The sequence below is a fragment of the Synchiropus splendidus genome, chromosome 5, assembly GCF_027744825.2.
Source record: "Synchiropus splendidus isolate RoL2022-P1 chromosome 5, RoL_Sspl_1.0, whole genome shotgun sequence".
In the NCBI taxonomy this organism is placed as follows: Eukaryota; Metazoa; Chordata; class Actinopteri; order Syngnathiformes; family Callionymidae; genus Synchiropus; species Synchiropus splendidus.
In genome coordinates, this window is record NC_071338.1 from 10349800 (window position 1) to 10369459 (window position 19660).

The 19660-nt window shown below is 44.7% G+C and overlaps 1 protein-coding gene across 1 annotated transcript in view; it reads left to right on the top strand.

The window, feature by feature from the left end:
- The window catches only part of lrp2b (low density lipoprotein receptor-related protein 2b), a 33262-nt gene extending 13897 nt beyond the window's left edge, over positions 1–19365 (top strand). The window contains exons 28-78 of the mRNA XM_053866186.1: positions 46–223; positions 339–467; positions 545–711; positions 854–997; positions 1687–1796; positions 1915–2092; positions 2174–2387; positions 2667–2903; positions 2978–3169; positions 3256–3728; positions 4025–4472; positions 4587–4752; positions 4810–4968; positions 5028–5317; positions 5398–5601; positions 5667–5909; positions 6104–6229; positions 6322–6441; positions 6935–7066; positions 7169–7370; positions 7703–7998; positions 8077–8593; positions 8960–9115; positions 9485–9655; positions 9718–9941; positions 10013–10190; positions 10373–10569; positions 10649–10894; positions 11099–11224; positions 11349–11468; positions 11560–11676; positions 11744–11860; positions 12271–12408; positions 12567–12689; positions 13779–13907; positions 13998–14129; positions 14209–14334; positions 14532–14675; positions 14745–14910; positions 14984–15112; positions 15178–15398; positions 15785–15967; positions 16118–16237; positions 16318–16405; positions 16739–16800; positions 16873–17008; positions 17112–17169; positions 17241–17369; positions 17473–17559; positions 17694–17747; positions 19023–19365. Coding sequence (XP_053722161.1) covers positions 46–223; positions 339–467; positions 545–711; positions 854–997; positions 1687–1796; positions 1915–2092; positions 2174–2387; positions 2667–2903; positions 2978–3169; positions 3256–3728; positions 4025–4472; positions 4587–4752; positions 4810–4968; positions 5028–5317; positions 5398–5601; positions 5667–5909; positions 6104–6229; positions 6322–6441; positions 6935–7066; positions 7169–7370; positions 7703–7998; positions 8077–8593; positions 8960–9115; positions 9485–9655; positions 9718–9941; positions 10013–10190; positions 10373–10569; positions 10649–10894; positions 11099–11224; positions 11349–11468; positions 11560–11676; positions 11744–11860; positions 12271–12408; positions 12567–12689; positions 13779–13907; positions 13998–14129; positions 14209–14334; positions 14532–14675; positions 14745–14910; positions 14984–15112; positions 15178–15398; positions 15785–15967; positions 16118–16237; positions 16318–16405; positions 16739–16800; positions 16873–17008; positions 17112–17169; positions 17241–17369; positions 17473–17559; positions 17694–17747; positions 19023–19061 — 8841 coding nt within the window. The 3' untranslated portion in view covers positions 19062–19365. The remainder of the gene's footprint in view (positions 1–45; positions 224–338; positions 468–544; positions 712–853; positions 998–1686; positions 1797–1914; positions 2093–2173; positions 2388–2666; positions 2904–2977; positions 3170–3255; positions 3729–4024; positions 4473–4586; positions 4753–4809; positions 4969–5027; positions 5318–5397; positions 5602–5666; positions 5910–6103; positions 6230–6321; positions 6442–6934; positions 7067–7168; positions 7371–7702; positions 7999–8076; positions 8594–8959; positions 9116–9484; positions 9656–9717; positions 9942–10012; positions 10191–10372; positions 10570–10648; positions 10895–11098; positions 11225–11348; positions 11469–11559; positions 11677–11743; positions 11861–12270; positions 12409–12566; positions 12690–13778; positions 13908–13997; positions 14130–14208; positions 14335–14531; positions 14676–14744; positions 14911–14983; positions 15113–15177; positions 15399–15784; positions 15968–16117; positions 16238–16317; positions 16406–16738; positions 16801–16872; positions 17009–17111; positions 17170–17240; positions 17370–17472; positions 17560–17693; positions 17748–19022) is intronic.
- Positions 19366–19660: the final 295 nt, after the last annotated feature.

The following is a 19660-nucleotide window of genomic DNA, read 5'->3' on the forward strand; positions in this document are numbered from 1 at the left end:
CATTGGTTATGACTCACTGTTGAAGTGTGGAATTTGAAATATCAGGTACTCCAACACCCACATGGTATGACCATCTTTGAGGACCACATCTACTGGTCAGAGCGCTACACAGCAAAAGTGATGCAGACTAACAAGTTCCACGGAGGCAACATTACGATCCTGATGAACAGCGTGTCTCAGCCAATGGGAATAGTCATGGACCATCCACTGAAACAGCCGGCAGGTAAACACCATCTTCATCTCACTCACCAAACAATGCATGGTGGTATTTCAGTAAATGGTCCTCAGTTAACTGTTCAACGAATGGTTTTTTCTCAAGTTGGTTTATGCCTTTTCAGCGCTCAACCCTTGCAGAGATCATCTCTGCACACAGCTGTGCCTACTGTCAAATATCAGGCCGCGCTACTACACCTGCCACTGCCAGTCTGGCTGGAAGCTGGACTCAGACCAGCGCACCTGCATCAAAGGTCCATTTTTAGACATTATATTCTCTGATGATGCTCTCATTTCCGTTGTTATGAGTATATCCTGGTTCTTTGTGTAGATGAGACTCCATTCTTGATGGTGGTGAGAGATTCTGCGATATTTGGAATTCCTCTTGACCCAAATGACCCCTCTGACAACGCCATGGCACCAGTGTCAGGCATCAGCCATGGCCGGGACATTGACTTTGATGACCAGGAGCAATTTGTCTATTGGGTGCAGAGCACAGTGAGTGAAAACACATTTGTGAAGTTAATGTTGTCTGTAAATACTGAATGATAAAGGGCCCTCTGACGCTTTGGGATTCAGAGCTCAAGCTAAATCGTGATGAAGTGTTTGCCTCCATATTTTCCTTTTCTTCGCATGCCAGGGATCCATATGGCGTGTTAAAACCAGCGGCACCAACAGGTCTGAGTTTGCGCCAGCTGCTATTTTGGGCTCACCCTCTGGTCTTGCTTTTGATTGGATTGGCCGAGTCATGTTTTACACCAACCCTACTAATAAAGCGATAGAGGTAAGTTGTGTGGTGATCAGTGAATACAGATAAAAGGGATGTTTCATTTTGCAGCACGGTCCATTGATTTGCTGAGAGGCGTACTGACGAAAGTGTTCACTCCCAGACATTACATATAAGGAGAAAAAACAACTTGCTGAGACCTTCACAGCAGGCCTTGACAAATAGTGTTATATTTTCTACATCACCAGCACAAAGTGACTATGTCTCAGGTTTTTAGCAATCTTGTTTTATGCCCATTAAAGTATCAGAGTTGAAAAGAATCTCTTCTTAAAAGTCCTCTTTTTATTTACACTTCAGTTAGTGGTACATGAGTATTTACTGTCAACTTTATATTGCATATCTGAATGCTGGTGTACAAATAAACAAAGAAAAAAAAGGAGGAGTTGACCTTAATTAGATTTTTTCAGTGAAGAAAAAAAAAACTAAAAGAATTTGAAATTCAACTCAAGCCTCATCTAGTATATGTATGTGTGACATATTGAATTGATCAGTCTTTTAGTGTATTTTTGCGGGAGGTCATGCTTCATTCTGTCATGGTGAATGATCTGTAGAGCTCCATTGCTTTCTATGTCACTCATATGTGTCTTTATATATCAAATGCAATGGACTAGAAACTGAATAAATCTTGGAGACAATTCATACTTGACATTGTAATTTAGCCATGTGAAAAATGTTAATGCAACCAGGTGATCCGTGTGGATGGAGATGAGCACTACAGGAAAACGCTGATCGTGTCCACTGGGAAACCTGAGGGAGTTGGAGAGCCAGTTGGAATCGTGGTGGATCCAGCAAGAGGGTAAAGGCTTCTGCCTCTGTCTAAAAAAACTTAAACTGTTGTTTCATTATGATGCAAACTATTTCCAGTTGAAAACAAACTGTTATGAGCTGTGCTAAACATGATTTCATTTCTGAAGGAAACTGTTTTGGACGGACAAAGGTTCCGACAATGGCGTTCCTCCAAAAGTTGCAAGCGCTGATATGGATGGCAGCAATCTCAAAAACCTCTACACAGGCAACTTGGCAAACATTGGATATCTGGCTGCCGATATGTCTGCAACAAAACTCTACTGGACTGTGGCCAGCACTGGGATGGTGAGCGCTTGTAATAATGTTGACCGCGATCGCCAAAGTCATGCGCATTGCTCATTAATCACTAGGAAATGTTTTGCCCAGATTGAGAGCGGCACGATGGATGGCTACAGCCGGGTGACTGTGGTCAGTTCGCTGTCTCATCCATGGGGGCTGACCATCTACCAGAATCACCTCTATTACACTGACGTAGATTTCGAGGTGATCGAGAGGGTGGACAAGGACTCTGGTGCAAATATGGTCGTGATGAGGAGCGGGATGTCTGGACTACGAGCACTTAAAGTCCACGCCAGAGACAGTACGAAACTCTTTTTTCAATTCAGACACTTTTGCAAGTTTATGCTTAAAACTGCTCTCAGATTGCAAAATGTTATAGAGTTGTGATGTCTAGCACATGTAACCTTGTTTGTGTGTGACAAAAATATAAATATGTCCTCTGTTTTGGATCATTTGTTTTTTATCAATGAATTTTATCCTTGCATATTTGTTGCGATGAGAAGGGGCTTCACATTCCCTATAACAAAATAAAACCACAGTATAATGGTCCCGCACGAATATTTCCATTTTTGTTCCTCAGACACGGCAGGAACCAGCAACGCCTGCAGCTCCAATAATGGAGGCTGCCCACACCTCTGTCTACCAAAGCCAGAAAACCAGAAGAGCTGTGCCTGCACCACTGGCTTCTACCCTTCTCAAGATGGCTCCAAATGTCAACAATATGAATCGTTTGCCGTCGTTTCAACACAGACGCACATCCGAGGCTTCCACATTAACAGCTCCGACCACTCTGAGGCCATGGTGCCGATCGGTGGACGTGAGTTTGTCACTTTGTCTTTTGAAGCTTGTTGATGCTGCTCAAATCACATGACTTTTTTCTTTCTTTTGTAGCCTCATATTCTAACAAGAACAAACTGGACCTCCACATAGCGTCAGGCTTTGTTTATTGGACAGACAACAGTACCTCTATATCATACAGGGGCATCTTTCGGGCCAAAACAGATGGTGGGCATTACAAAGCTGTGGTTAATTCAGGTGTTGGCCGAAGAGGTATTCAAGGAATTGCTGTTGATTGGATTTCTGGTTAGTATTGCGGGTATATTTTTACCTCCAAAGTCACGTTGAAGAACTTAAGTCAATGCGGAAATCTCTTTCTCTCGCCTTCCCAGGCAACCTGTACTTCACCAATGCCTTTGACAGTGAGACCTTCATGGAAGTGCTCTCCATAAACACCACCTACAGAATGGTTCTTTTCAAGACCTCAGAGGATCAGCCTCGTGACGTGGCAGTCGACCCGAAGCTTCGCTATCTCTTCTGGGTGGATGGCGGTCAAACACCTAAGATAGAACAGGCCTTGCTGGATGGCACTAATCGCACAGTGCTGGCTTCAGACAGCCTGGCGTCGCCTCGTGGCTTGACCGTCGATTACACCAACGGCTTTCTTTACTGGACGGACGACGTTCTGGATATGATCTCCCGTATGGCTGCAGACGGTTCCATGAGACAGATAATTCGCTATGGAAGTCGGTATCCATCTCCGAGAGGACTTGCGATATTTGGAAACTACATGCTGTGGGTGGATAGCAAGCTCGGGAAACTCTTCCAAGCAAGCAAACAACCGGACAACACTGATCAACCAGAGGTGAGGGATGCATTTTTCCATTCTTCAGATGACAAGCCACTGGCCAATAGAAAAAAACACTGCCACGATATTCTGTTCAACATGAAGAGGGTAACACATTGGCTTCAAATACTGCACCACATGTCAAATGATGACAAGTCATCCTATCATCACCGATATCCTCCATAGGAATTCACCTGTACTTCTTCCTTCTCCGTTCCTCCAACACAACCCTTGTTCAGGAGCTCTTTTTGTGTGCTGAACCATTTCAACTTTAATCCCTCATGTTTGCTTTGTGAACATTGTGTTTGGCTTAGGTAATCCGCGACAATCTTGGCGGTCTGATGGATGTCTCTATATTCGATCCCCACCTCCAACCGACATCTGCCGGCCAGGTGGGCTTCAACCCGTGCCACGAAGACAACGGCCGCTGCCAGCAGCTCTGTTTTGCCATACCAGCTCAGGAAGCACCAAAATGTGCTTGCGCTCATGGGTCGCTTCTTAGTAATGGAGTCACGTGTGGTTATGGACTGGATGAGTTCTTAGTTTTCACCACTGACTACACACTGAACAGCATGAGGTTAGACCCCGAGGACCACAGCAGCCCATTTCCAACAGTGAATATCGGGTACAACCTGGTGGCCCTGGATTATGACTTCAGGGAGAAGAGAGTTTTTTTCACACAGTACCTGGGAATTGGCCGCAGCAGGATTGGATACATCACGACGACGTCTATCCCAAGTCCGCCCGTCATCATCGCAGCAAGTGAGTACCGTCGGTGTTCTAAACTCTTTTTTTTTTAAAGCTTCTGTATGACCGGTGAGAAGCACCCATACTGTACCATGTTTATAAAGCACTGCCTCTGTGTTTCCTGTTCAGATCTAGATGACCCAGAGGGACTGGCTTATGACTGGGTCCACAAGCGTCTCTATTTCACTGACTACTACAGCCAGAATGTCCAATCCATTGGGGTGGATGGAATGAATCGCTCTGTCATTGCCCATGCCAATCGCCCACGAGGCATCGTTGTGGACCCCTGCTATGGGTATAACATGTTTTCACCAAGACCTATAGAATGTTATTAACACATTATTTCGCTCAGCTACCTCTACTGGACGGACTGGGCCGGTCCTGCCAAGATTGAACGGGCAACACTGGGTGGAAACTTCAGGACTCCCATCATTGATACCCGCTTGACAACTCCAAATGGCCTGTCCATAGACTTCGAGGAGAGGATGTTGTACTGGGCTGATGCTTCATTGTATGTTTGTTTTTGGCCGAAACTTGCAGCAGGCTTCTAACCAGTTTGTTCTTCCTCAGGGACAAAATTGAACGAGCAACACTGACGGGTCAAAATAGAGAAGTGATTGTGCAGGGGGTCCAATACCCTTTTGCCATGACAGTTTTCAAGCAGGACATCTTCTGGACTGACTGGACGGAAAAAGGTGTCTTCAGAGCTGGAAAGGACGATGGCTCTGGGTTGACTGTGTTAGCCCAAGACCTTCAGTACAGACCCAATGACATCCATGTCTATGCCGCATCAAAACAGGAAATGTGCTCCAGTCCATGTCAACAGTTCAATGGAGGCTGCAGTCATGTTTGTGTAGCTGGTAAGAGTTGTGCATGTTCCCAGTTTGTCTTACTTCGTCTTCAGGGGAAGTCCTCTCACATTCCTTCATCACCTATCTAGGTCCTGTGGGTCCAGAATGTCAGTGTCCTCACCAGGGGAAGTGGTACCTGGCCAACAACGGCAAAGACTGTATTCAAGACACTGGGAAACGATGTCAAGCAGAGCAGTTTACCTGTCTAAACGGAAACTGCATCACTGCACAGTGGAAGTGTGACGGTCATAATGACTGCCAGGATAATTCTGATGAGCGGGAAACGGTTTGCGGTGAGAAATTGATTTTGAATCCAAGAGTGTGTTGCGTGGAATTACTTAACCTTCTTGCATTGCAGCCTTCCATACATGTTCTGCCATCGAGTTCACCTGCGATAATGGGCGATGTGTGCCGCTCAGCTACGCCTGCGACTACATCGACGACTGTGGTGACAACAGTGACGAGAAGGACTGCGCCTTCCCCACCTGCAACCCCTCCACTGAGTTCACCTGCGGCAACGGCCGCTGCATAAATGCTGCTTTTGTCTGTGATGGCTTCAATGACTGTAGAGATAACGCCACCTCAGATGAAACTAACTGCCGTGAGTATTTCCTTCTCCTCCCAACACACAATTTATGTTGCGTTTATGTTCCTTTTCAAAAAAACATTCTTCATTGGTAAGAATATAATGTGTTTTCATTTTCTTTTGCATTTACATGAAGTGCTTTGTGAAGAATGTTTTTCATTTTTCTTGAAAAACTGTTACCATTCATCCCTGTCATGATGTCTCTGCAGCTGACAGAACATGTCCCGAAGGCCAGGTGAAATGTGAAAATACCAACATCTGCATTAACCCAAGGAATCTGTGTGATGGCATCAACAACTGTGGAGACAATAGTGATGAAAATCCTTTGTTTTGTGGTAAAGTTTTGTCCTTTTTACAGAAGCTGTATGAAAATGTTCTTAGGAAATATGATCTGCGATCTCACATATATCATGGTGCCATTCAACAGCTAGCCGGACGTGTGCTCCTGAGGAGTTCCGCTGTGACGAGATCAAATGCATTCCTGCCACTTGGGTGTGTGACACGTATTTGGACTGCAACGATGGAACAGATGAACCCTCAAGTTGTGGTGAGCTCATTTTTGCAAAGCAGCGTAGCAAGTAGTAAAGCAAACCATCAAAGTGAACCTTTGACAAACTCCAGGTTTTTAATGGTAAACTGCTTTAGTCGCATCGGTCATGATTTGCAGTCATGGGCCACATTACACTCAGGCCTCAGTGCGACAACCACAGTGATCTGTCGTCAAGACTCAAAATCTTTTTCAGGTTTTTCAGTGCAGCTGTGTTGAGCTTAACTTAAAGTTTACAGACAAAACCTACTGTTTTTCAACATTTGACTGCATACCAGTGCAACAACACTGAGATCCCATCTATGTGTACTTTGAATTGATTTCTTTCCTTAGATCTTTGGGTTGACATCGGCATCTTTTTCAAAGGGTTTTGACCCCAAATCACTCTAGTTTTTAGTTTGAATGATGTACAATAATGTAATGTACAAATGCTGATTATTTCCATTGATATATATTTTAAGGTCCTAAACTTGAATTGCTTTTTGTATTTCAGAGGATGTAGTGCGGACATGTAAGCCGGATGATTTCACTTGCACAGATGGGAACTGCATCCCTTCATCCCTCGTCTGTGATGGCAACAATGACTGCTGGGACAACAGTGATGAAGCCCCAGAACTGATGTGTGGTGAGATATCTATTTCTTTCAATGATATTGTTTTGTACTAAAGTTGTCAATTCAGTTAAATGTGAGGCAGAAAAGAGCAACAGTTTTCTTTGACAATCGCAGGCGAACGAACCTGCAGTCCTGACCACTTTACCTGCCCAACTTGGTATCCGGGTCACCCACGCTGTGTGCCCATGTCGTACCTGTGTGATGGAGATAAAGACTGCGCAAATGCCGCAGACGAGCTTCAGAACTGCCCCAACCGGACCTGCCACATGGATGAGTTTACTTGTTCAAATGGTCGCTGCATTCTTATTCCATTCCAGTGAGTGTCTTTTGTTTGTTTTCTTACATAGTTCATATATGTGAAGCAGTCAGACAAAAAGTGTCCCGAAAGTGAAACAGTGGCAGAGTAGCAGAGAAACAATGAATCTGAGGGGAACGTTTTGACTTGCACAGTAAAAACATGACTTTTTAATTATGAGAGGTAAAGGTCATAAGAGGCCTCTTCATATGTTCCGAGCGCAACAGACTTCAGTTAACCATTATACTTCACTTGAAAAACACACCGAATACTGAAGGAATGATTAGGTGTTAGGAAAACATCATGAGAAGATTTGTTTACTGGCGCTGTTTTGGGATGATTTTCTCTTCCAGCTGCGATCGTGTGAATGACTGTGGGGACGGAAGCGATGAGCGAGGATGTACTTACGAAAACTGCACGAGCAATCAGTTCACGTGTGGCAACGGAGCGTGCATCTACTCTGCCTTCACTTGTGACGGTGAAATCGACTGCCTGGACGGTTCGGATGAGGCGGACAGCTTGTGCTCCACACCTCAGCCCACGTGCGCGCCTCATCAGTTCATGTGCACATCAGGCCAGTGCATTCCCTCCAGCCAAGTCTGCAATGGTGAAAAGGACTGCCAGGACAACAGCGATGAAAAGGGCTGTGGTGAGTCCATGAAACCAGTTTGGGCACTTGTTGTAGATGAATGTGAAGAATCTAACGTGAGCATCTTCTTCCATCAAGGTATCAATGAATGCAAGAACTCTTTCGTTCACCAGTGTGCTCAGATTTGCACGGACACACCCACTGGCTACTACTGCTCCTGCAACCCCGGTTACCAGCTGATGCCAGACGGAAAAGCCTGCGAGGATGTCAACGAGTGTGTCGACATGCCGGGCGTCTGCAGCCAGATCTGTGAAAACAGCGTGGGCTCGTACTACTGCAAATGTGCCCCCGGATACATCCGAGAGGCAGATGGACGCACCTGTCGCCAGAACAGTGGCATTGCCCCGTACTTGCTGTACACAAACAGATACTACATCCGCAATCTGACCACCGATGGATCTCAGCTGAGCATCCCAGTGCAGGGGCTGTCCAATGTGGTGGCACTGGCTTTTGATGACTATGAGAAGAGACTTTATTGGTTCGATGCCGGAACAGGAAGGATTGAGAGGATGAAGTTCGATGGCACTGGCAAAGAGACACTGATAGATAATGGAGTGATCGGAACAGAGGGACTGGCACTTGACTGGGTTGGAAGGTAATGGGCTTTGTTTTGTTTATACTGTATACATTACCTTCAAGGAATGTGCAAGTGGAGAGTCCAAATAAGAACCTACAAAGCGTTAGCAATATTGAATGCTAAATTGCTCATGGAACAAACATTATTTATCAGAATGTTAAGTAGCAATGGGAGACGCACAAACTTCAGTGTGCTAAATAAGCACTCTCTACGTCTGTGTGCGACTATTTTTCATGTATCTTTTTACATGAGAGTCATATTTAATTTTGCTTTTAACATTTAACTAAGTTGCACTATTTCAATATTCAATATATTACACATTCTGGAGATTCTGAAGTTTTTTTAAATTTATTTATATATTATTTTTCTCAATTTTTTCCACAGGAAGTTGTACTGGACAGACGGTTTCTATGGTTCAATTCATGTGATGGAACTGGATGGACGTTATCAGAGAAAGCTGCTGACTGACACCTTCACAACTGGAAACAAGACTTACACCATCAGTCGGCCTCGTGCTGTCGCTGTGAACCCCAAATATGGGTACGGCGGAAAAATATTCATGACGGAATATGAAAGTCAATACATACAATTAAAAGAAAGTTAACTAGTACAACTTAATATAGTTGCACTACAGGTTTAATAATTAAATCTAAAACTAGGAGCAGATTGGCAATTTGATGTATCTGAAGTTTAGGTATAAACCTTTAAAAAACAAGGCAGTGTAAATTGCAACAAGCTTCCACTTAAACTAACCAGAGAGAAATGGGCTTTCTTCCTGTCATCATATTTGCTGAAGATATTGTAGAAAAGTGTGAAATGTGAAGTGCGTTTTCTTCTCAGCATGAAGCTTGGAAAGAGATAACCAGAGGTCATTAACCTTTGTTGATGTTTCTTTCATGTATGGGGCAGGTGGCTGTACTGGACCGACTGGGCCGACACACCGTACATTGGCAGAACTGGCATGGATGGAACCAACGTGACAGCCATCATCACAACCAAACTGGAGTGGCCCAACGCTCTGACTATAGACTACACAACAAACAAGATTTTCTTCGCTGATTCTCACCTCAGCTTTTTGGAGTGAGTTGGATCTGTCCAACTCTGCTTCATATATGATGCTAACATGCCTTGTCAAATCTTAGTTTTGCAGACATGGATGGACAGAATCGTCACCGGGCCATAGCCGGTTCGCTTCCACATGTGTTTGCTGTGTCCTTGTTTGAGGACTGGGTGTACTGGACTGACTGGAACACACACACTGTGGAAAAAGCCCACAAGTACAGCGGTGAACAGAGAACCGTGATGGGCAACAACACGCATCGACCCTATGACATTCATGTCTACCACCCCTACAGACAACCCCGAAGTATGATTCAATTGAGATCTAGATTCCCTCCATCTATTGCAGAAGCTGAGAAATCATTTTGATTTCTGCAGGCGAGAACCCGTGTTCCTCCCACCACCTGACTTGCAGCCATCTGTGTCTCATTGCTCCGGGTGGCCAGGGGGCTACCTGTGAGTGTCCCGATCACTTCATCGGCCTCGCTGTTGGATTCAAGATCCAGTGTGTCGCGGACTGCTCCAGCACACAGTTCCGCTGTGGGGACAACGAGAAGTCAGTGCTTTTACCTAGAATTTGGAGAAGAAAATGAAGCAGAAAATGAAGGACTCAATGTACAAGCTCAATAATATAATAATAAATCAGCATGCTTTTTTCGGTTGTTTCATTTGCGTTTTCCGGTACATTAGTTCTCATTGTCACCGGTTGTTCAACCAATACTGTTTTCCTACCACCAGGTGTGTCCCAATATGGTGGAAGTGCGATGGCCAATCAGATTGCGGTGATGGATCTGATGAGCCTCAAACATGTCCACCTCGCGTCTGTCCTGTTGGCCAGTATCAGTGTCATGATGGCAACTGCACCCACCCGGGCTTCCTCTGCGACGGACACGCCGACTGTTCCGATGGTTCTGATGAGGACGCTGCCCTCTGCAGTGCGGACATTTCTATTGTTTTCAGAGTTGTTTTTTTTTTAAATCAACTGTGTTGTGACTGCGTTCTCTGTCTTGACAGGTGACCACAGATGCCAGGTGAACCAGTTCCAGTGTAAAGACAAGCTCTGCATTCCTGTGTCCTGGCACTGCGATGGAACCAACGATTGCTCAGATGGTAGTGATGAGGACCCCGAGACTTGTGCGCAGAAAACATGCAAACCAGGAGAGTTCCAGTGTAACAACGGCCGCTGTTTACCATCGAGCTATGTATGTGACGTCCAGGACGACTGTGGAGACGGATCAGATGAACCGTATGAAACGTGCAGTGAGTTCAAACAACTTTGGCCCTTTCAATTTCAAGATTAGAAAAGTATTGTAGGCATCTCTTCATGCACTTTGGATGTAGCTTTTAATGGCACCTGATTGTTACAAAATAAACCAAACAAGGGTCGGATTACTCGAGAACCAATGGATGAATGGAATCCTTTTTGTACAAAGTTCCATCAAGTTTGTTTCTGTCTCACTCTAGTGGGTCCAGACCACAGGTGCGATGAGAGTGAATTCTCCTGCAAAACCAACTATCGCTGTATTCCTCAGTGGGCGAGATGTGACGGCACGAACGACTGCTTAGATAACAGCGACGAGCAAGGCTGCGGTCAGTGTTGCTGTTGCTGAGCAAATTGAATATCAATGAGAAGAAAAAATTGGATCTTCTTTGAGTTTTATAGAATCAATGTGGCTGCTTCATTTACGCCTTATTGACCCATCTTTCTCAACAGAGGCGGTAACTTGCGACCCCATTGGGGATTTCCGCTGTGACAACCACAGGTGCATTCCAATCCGGTGGCAATGCGACGGAAACAATGACTGTGGCGACGGATCAGATGAGCGGAACTGCCGTGAGTGTTCCAGTTTGTTCCTAACAGCACTCAAATAATACACTCCTTCCCTCCCACTGAGAGAGACGTACTTTGGGTTTGGTTGGTTTAGAGCCGAGGCCTTGCTCAGAGAGCGAGTTCAGATGCGACAACTCTCAATGCATTCCTGGAAATTGGGTTTGCGACCATGAGAACAACTGTGGAGATAATTCAGATGAGCGAGACTGCGGTGAGTGAGCACAGCAAGTGTCCTCCAAATAAGGATATTTAAAGAAGCTTTTTTTTGCTTTCCGTAGAGTTGCGCCCATGCCGTCCAGGGACCTTCCGGTGCGACTCAGGACACTGTATTTCTGATGAGCTGCAGTGTGATGGTCGGGCTGACTGTCTGGATTTCTCAGATGAGACCAACTGCCGTGAGTGACTACAGTGTTTAGGAAGAAACAAAGTGTTACAGAAATACAGTGACATAAACGGTGAAAGTAAAATAAAGTTAAATATAGTAAATATCTGCATCAAAGCCTCAAATGTTTCACAATAAAAAATGTGATGCCATATTATTGGTGTTACAAGTTTTAAAGCTGTTTTTCGTTTGCTGAAATACAAATGCAGCACCTGCAACCCCACTGTGTCCAGTATGTGACCCTTTGGCAGGTGTAAGCTCTGAGAAAAAGCTTGCAGGAAACATGGCAAACACAAATCAAAAATGAAAATAGCGTTTTCACTTTTATGCTTTGTTTGATATGTTACATAAATTAAACCGTGAAACAAAAAGATTTATACGAGTGGATGAGCAAACCTAACTCTTTTGTGTCCTTCTTCTCAGCTACTCGCTTCCCAGGAGGACGCTGGTGCCCTGAGAAAGAGTTCCAGTGCGCCAACCATCTGTGTGTGAACCAGAACTTTGTGTGCGACGGTTATGATGACTGTGGGGACAGATCTGATGAGCAGCTATCCCTATGCCGTGAGTTCCTCTGTTCCGTACACAATTTTATATCGCAAGATAGAAAGCTGAATTTGCCGGTTCATATTAAAATACAAGATACATGGTGATAAAGTGATGCTCCATGAACTGCGTGATGAAGTGCTGCTAACCTAACACGAGTTTTTGTGTTTTATCAGTGACCGTCACTTGTGAGATGCCGTCGAGGTTCCGCTGTGCTAATGGCTACTGTGTATACTCTGGTCTGCTGTGTAACCAGAAGGATGACTGCGGAGACGGCAGCGATGAAAAGGAAGAGCTTTGTATGGCACACTCACACAAACACACTTATCTGACATATAGCTTTTTATAGTGAATATCACTTTTTGTCATCTATTTACTCCTTGGTTCAATAGTTAATTTAGTTACTTTTTACAGTGTCTCTCGCCACTATTTCCTAAAAAAAAAGATGAGCATGAGTAATGCTGACTCAGCCATTTCCTTCCAGCTATTTCTATTGAAGTTGGAGCGGTTCAGAATAAATATTCTCTCCTTGTAGTTTATGTGTTTGGACATTTCCGACAGGTCAAGAATAACCACATTCTGTACTTAATCTGCGCTTACTTATGTAAGAAACTAAAACAATAAAAGGCTGCTGAGCAAGGGTTTAGGATTAGCATGAACATCACTAATACTTTACCTATGGGTTAAACAGACTGGGAAATCCCAAAATGCCACTGTGTCGCCGGGATAATACAGTATTCTGCTTTACAGAAAGATTACACAATCAGCTTAAACATCAATCAGAGCAAATTATTTTGAGAAGAGATTAAACATTCGGTGTATAAAGGATCTGATTATATAAATCAATTTGTTATGATGGATCAGATAGGTCAATCCCCATTCAGTTATTCTTGTCTGCTTAACCTGGATAGGCTGAGGTCAAAGATCAGTGGTGCACATTGCAGCTGACTTTGAGAGACGATCTGCCATGAATCGACTGATGTGGTGTGGGACGCATTTGCAGCTCTCACATTGTAATGCATTGGCCAAGAGCTCTGTTAAAAAAAAAAAAAAAAAAAACAAGATTTCAACAGTCAAAACGTCCACTTATGTCGGCCTTTGTGGAAAAATCTACCTTCATATTTTTGATTATTTTTGTATATTATACTGCCCCACACCAGCTGGAGTTTATTATACCCCTATAAAGAAAAGAAACATTCTTATTATGACGGCTTGTAACAAGCGCATCTACATTGTCACAAAATATAACTCCATGGAAGCACTTTTAAAGCTACAACCCTTTAAAAAAAGTGGTTAATGTCAATACGGGGACATCTGATGTTTATTGTATTGTAGTCTGAGATTCACAGATTTCACCTGAGTATCATACACTTCTGACTCTTGTCAAGGTCGTGCCCCAACACTGGCCCCCTGCACACTGGACGAGTTCAAGTGCACTAATGGACACTGTGTGGCTCTGCCCTACGTGTGTGACCACAACGACAACTGTGGAGATCTAAGTGATGAGATTGGCTGCAGTGAGTCTTTTTCTTACAACCAAGCTCAACTAGTGGACTGACTCAGTGATAGGTTTGAGGATGTTTGAAATGCTCCTTGTCTGGCTCCAGATTTTGGCCATGACCGTTACTGTGAGGAGGATCTGTGCCAGCAGGACTGTACAAACCTTAACGGCACTGGCTTCATCTGTTCCTGCCGACCCGGGTATATGGTGAACCCGGACAGCACCTACAACTGCCTGGGTAGACCCTCGCATCCACCATCACCAATTTAGATTCAGTCGTCTCCAGATGACATGAACCACCTTTTGTGCTTCACTAGACATTGACGAGTGTGCGATTTACGGGACCTGCCCACAGAACTGCAAGAACACAAAAGGGGGCTACGATTGCGAATGTGCTCCTGGCTATCGCAAAGTTGGCAACGGAGACATGTGCGAAGCTAAAGGTAATTTCATTCAATAAAAAATAGATTGTCTACAGTCATGTCATCCAGACCATTTTCACATTTGAAATGTTGTTGATAGCAATGAGCTCAGTTGGACAGCAGGTGGCAGTAGCCTTCTACTCCACATGCAAGAACATCACCTCCTTGGTGGGCATTGATGCCCTCACAGCCAGTCAAGTAACTACTGCCCTCCACAGGTGCGCCTCCCGTGCTCCTCCTGCCAGAGAACATCCGCATCCGCCGGTTCAACCTGCAAACGCAGGTCTACCACGACTTCATCCAAGAGGATGAGCGCATCATGTCTTTGGACTATGACTGGGACCACAACAATACCGGCTACAGTAGGACCCGTTGACTCAAACGCTGAAGCCTGACTGACTTTGTCCGATCGAAAATGTTATTTGTCTCAGGCATGGTGTACTTCACGGTGGCCAGCAAGGACGCTCAACCTGGAGCCATAAAGAGGGCGTACATTCCATCTGTGGACGATGGCAGTAACAACATTGGTGCCGCTGTGGATCTGGGCGTCAAATATATCACGAAGCCCGATGGCATTGCTGTGGACTGGGTGGGCAGGTATGGCGGTGGCAGTAGACTTAATATCTAGACTTCATCTTTTCTTAATCCACCTGCCAAACCGTTCCTGTAGGAACCTGTACTGGGCTGACTCCCAGCTAAAGAGGCTGGAGGTGGCCTTGCTGGACGGACGCTACAGGAAGCATCTGGTCACGACAGAGCTGGGTCACCCATCTGCTGTGGCCATCAACCCGCGACTGGGGTGAGACAGACTCTGATTCACTGGTTCAGTATTTACGCCTCTCATTCCCTTTTCAATGGCCACAGGATGTTGTACTGGGCTGACCGTGGCGAAGCGGCCAAGATCGAATGTTCTTGGATGGATGGACAGAAGAGGGCGGTCCTGGTGGACAGTAACTTGGGCTGGCCCACTGGCCTGTCTGTTGACTTTACCAACGGGGACAGGATTTACTGGTCAGACTCCAAAGAGAGTCGTATTGAGTCTGTTCTGCCATCAGGGGAGGACCGCAGGACGGCTGTTTACATCGGTGAGGAGGGCGTTCTCTGTGTGTTCATCAAATTCTTCCAACTTAAATTCAAGTACAATATTTTTTCTTTGAACTTTGCTTTCCTCAAAATATTGTAGATCAACCTCGGAAACCCATTTATACTCAACATGTGATGGGAACATGTTGAGTATGAATGAGAAATTGTAACTCTAACCCAAAGGTTGACTTTTCAGTCAACACATCCATAGAAACAACTCTTGAGTCTGCAGGTTCCAAGCATTCTCTGGCCCTCTGGAATAGTATAGAAATCCATGTTGCCGTGTGTCCTTATTTTATATATGGCTGGAAGAACCAACGCGGCCATCAGCTGCAGCAGTCCACCGAGAGCCTTGGCTTCCACTTATCGTTTCCGGTGTCTCCTGCAGATGTGAGGAACCCCTTCAGTGTAGCTGTCTTTGAGGACCACGTTTACTGGAGCACTCAGGAGAAAGGCGAGGTGTTCCGACAGGACAAGTTTGGGCGTGGAACCAAAGTGAAGCTGCTGACAGCTGGGCCCTGGCTGACCCAGGTGTCTGTGTTCCAGCAGCAGAGATACAACTCACTGGACAGTAAGTGGACTTGAACCATGAACAGAGAACATTGCATTTGGTCCTGCATCTAGTTTAGATAAACTGTTATTGGATAGCGAAGCAAGAAGGAAATATGGGGTGTGGGTTCTGTTCAGTTTCTGCTTATTGAACTATTTATTTTGTCGACAGCAAAAAATCCCTGCAAAGGAACCTGCAGTCATCTGTGTCTGCTCAGGCCTGGGGGCTACTCTTGCGCCTGTCCTCAAGGAACCGGCTTCCTCACTGGAAGTAGAACAGACTGTGACGCTGGTAGGAGAAACGAGGGATTTCTCCTCACATCAACAGTCGACTGCGGTGAAATCGTTTATAATTTTGGATTGCAATTTCAGGATTTGACCCACCGCCCACCATGCCTCCACCTTGCCAATGTGTAAATGGCGGCACGTGCTACTTCAACGACAACCAGGCTCTTTGCATGTATGGCATCATTTTTTCCGACTATCTAACAGATAATGGAAATGAAGTTTCTGTGTGCATCTGCATGTAATGTTCAACAAGCTTTTTTCTGTACACTTCTTATGTGAAGTACAAGAGTTTTGTGCTTCTGATGTTTGAAATTGTCTAACTGATTTAACTGGATGTCTTGTCAACGTACTGAGCACTGGTTAGTGCTACATGGATTGTACAGTAGAAATATCAATATAATCAATAGCTTTTGTAACTGAACTTATTATCACGCGTCGCCGAATTTGACTACTGATATTTTTTTAACCCTGAGAATTTGTGGTTGCTCATACACATTTGTCACAGGTGTCCACCGAAGTGGAGCGGTGACCAGTGCCAGATCAGCATTTTCACAGTTGCATCAACAGGTATGTTTGTGGCTATTTTATTGAGGCTTCCGCTCTTCTGAGACTCTTAACAACCTGTTTGGATGTCGACAGTTGGGATCGTCCTCGCTGTCGTCATCATTTTGGTCATTCTGCTGGTCAGTGCAGTGTGCGCCCACAAGAAGAAGCCACACCTGCTGCAGAGCGTGAGGAGCAGGATGCCGTCCATGCCCACCCTGGTGGGCCTCAGGTGAGAACAAACAAGTTTTCAAATGTGTCTCCCTGAAGACATGACTAAAAGGAGGTGAACGATAAATGAAAGTAATGGACATATGCGGCTGCGTTCGGTCTAGAACAAAGACAAACCGCCAGCCAGAACAAGATGGTGCCGTGAGGGAAAATCCTGAGCCGGTCAGTCTTTCAGCCACTTTTTTTTGTTCAAGATGTGCGACTGTGCTTAGCCCTCATTCTCCTACCATCAGGTTCCGTGCATGTCTGTGTCCATTATGGACTCCAATGGCCAGAGTTTTGAGAACCCTGGTTATGAAGCAGACCAACAAGCCGAAGGCGACGTGGCAGCTGCCACTGAAGCTCATCCTGCAGCTGACAAGGTCATTAAAACTGTCCCTTATGTTTTAAGTTAGTAAAGTTGGTTTGTTCTTGGATGTTTTTCTCCTTTGCAATTATTCTGATGCTCTATCTTGTCCTCACCAGGAGGCCTTTGAAAACCCTGCCTACAGCGTGGCGAGGACAAATGCAGACTCATTTCCATCTGAACAGCTCGCTCCACCAAATGCACTGGTAACCATGGAAACATGTCAATAATTGACTTTGTCTTGGCAGTGACTTCATGAAAGTTTTCCAAAATGATGAGAAAATGTTTTCCATTTTAGTGTCTGAACTGCACTTATCAAGCTTTCATTTTCTCTTTACAGCAGTTTGAACCCATCATAGACGACACTCCTGGTTTCCAAAACCCAGCATACACTGTAGGTGACTCTTGATGAACCATGACAATGAACTATATGTGTGTCAAACCTGGGCCGCCAAGTTGAGGCCTGCAAGAGCTACATAAACATATATTTCAAGTCAAATTCTATTATTTTAAGTTCACCAAAAGCTGGATCACATGGCCTAGGATGAATGTTTGAAGAAGATAAAGATAAAGCCGCTGTCTCCTGAGAGGGGGGGGCGGTGGTGAAGGAGGACAGTTTCAGTGTATTTAAGCTGATGGCTAAGTGGACAGTCGCCTGATGCTAAAATTAGCCTTCAGTTAGTGTTGGAGTACTCGAGATTGGTCTTTTTGTTAGGGTCTCAAACTGATCCACAAATGCGCCGCATTGGGTGCTGGTGTTTCCTGCAACTGAACAGGAGGATACCCAAGCACCAATCAGGTGTCTTGAGACTTAAATGTCAGACTGGTGTTGACACCTGATTGGTGAACCAATGTGTGCCGGCACCCACTGCGGCTCATCTGTGGAGCCATTTGAGACTCCTCAGATTTACTGTCTGGTCTTGTCTCGGTCTCGACCTCCGAATATCTTGGTCTCTGTTGCTGTGGTCTTCCTTCAGTCATGTTTTGTTCGGCCCACGACTTGGTCTGTAGCTGAGATTTTGTCCCCTTGCATGAGGTTGGAAATGGACATAAAATTGTACTCGAAATCATAATTTGAATGTCCTTTTGAAAAGTCATTTGATTGACATCAACTAACCCAGTTTGTATTTGTCGTTTTCTGCAGTGGGCATCTGTCCCTTTTTCATATCTGAATATAAGCCAAGCATTTCATCTAATCCCATTGTGTTGTTGATGATGTCCCAGCTTCATTTGAATTTCTGCAGTTACAGAGATCCAGATCTTTGAAGAACAATGATGTAGCCCTTCAATTTCCAGATTTTCGGGCCATTTAAGCCATGAGAAAAATCTGCCAATGGGCAGTGTGCTTGGCTTGGAACCTGGCATAGTAATGATGTAAATAGACTCATTAGAACATGATGAAAGCGATGGAAATCTACATTTTAGTGGTGCTAGCCTTTTGTGCAGAAACAGCATATTAATATTGTTTTTCAAAGCTGGTTGCTAAAGGATGACGATCCCCCTTATTTAGTCATAATTTATTCCAAATGTGCTATAATATATAGCCTCCCAGCTGTTTTGGTTGAGCTATTTTTTTTCTATTTTTGACTTACATTTCTGAATAACACTGTTGCTACTTTGTGTACGCAGAGTACAAGTTGACCGGTTCTTTTCTTTTGCTGCCCAACAGGAAAACATGCGCGGCACTTCTTCAGACTCTGAGATATAAGACGTGTCGCCAACGTTATGTTCGTCCCACTTCACCTTGGACACTATTGCTGCATATTGTTCTCCCATTTCATATTTATAGAGCAAATATGCTGATCTGCTGGCCACTTTTATAACAGTGACCCTTCTGAGTGAAACAATCCTGTAAGTCCATCTTTACAATTTAACTGGTGTGCAACTTCATAGAAGCCTATGATTCAGTCATAATTTCTGTTTGCTTTAATCGAGTCATGTCCAGCGAAAATCAAGACGTGCATGTGGTGGTGATTATTGTCAATATTGTTTTCACATAATAAACCCAGAAAGTGTGCCAAACCAAAACTACTGTCGGTTTCATTGTCACTATAGCACTAGACGCTAAAAAGTCATCATAGAAGTGTGAAGAAAACAAGAATGTGGTGCATATTTGTCAGATACACTTTGAAAGAAAAAAATGCACTCATTACAATAAATGAATAAATAAAAATACTAGCCACTTCTTGAAGGTGTTGGTCCCCAGTGGAGGCGTCAGATGCGCCTGTGAGATACTGCAGCTGCCCTGTGACCAGACGTCAGTCTCGTGATGCTGGTGTGGTTTGAACCTGCACCAAGAGCATTTTG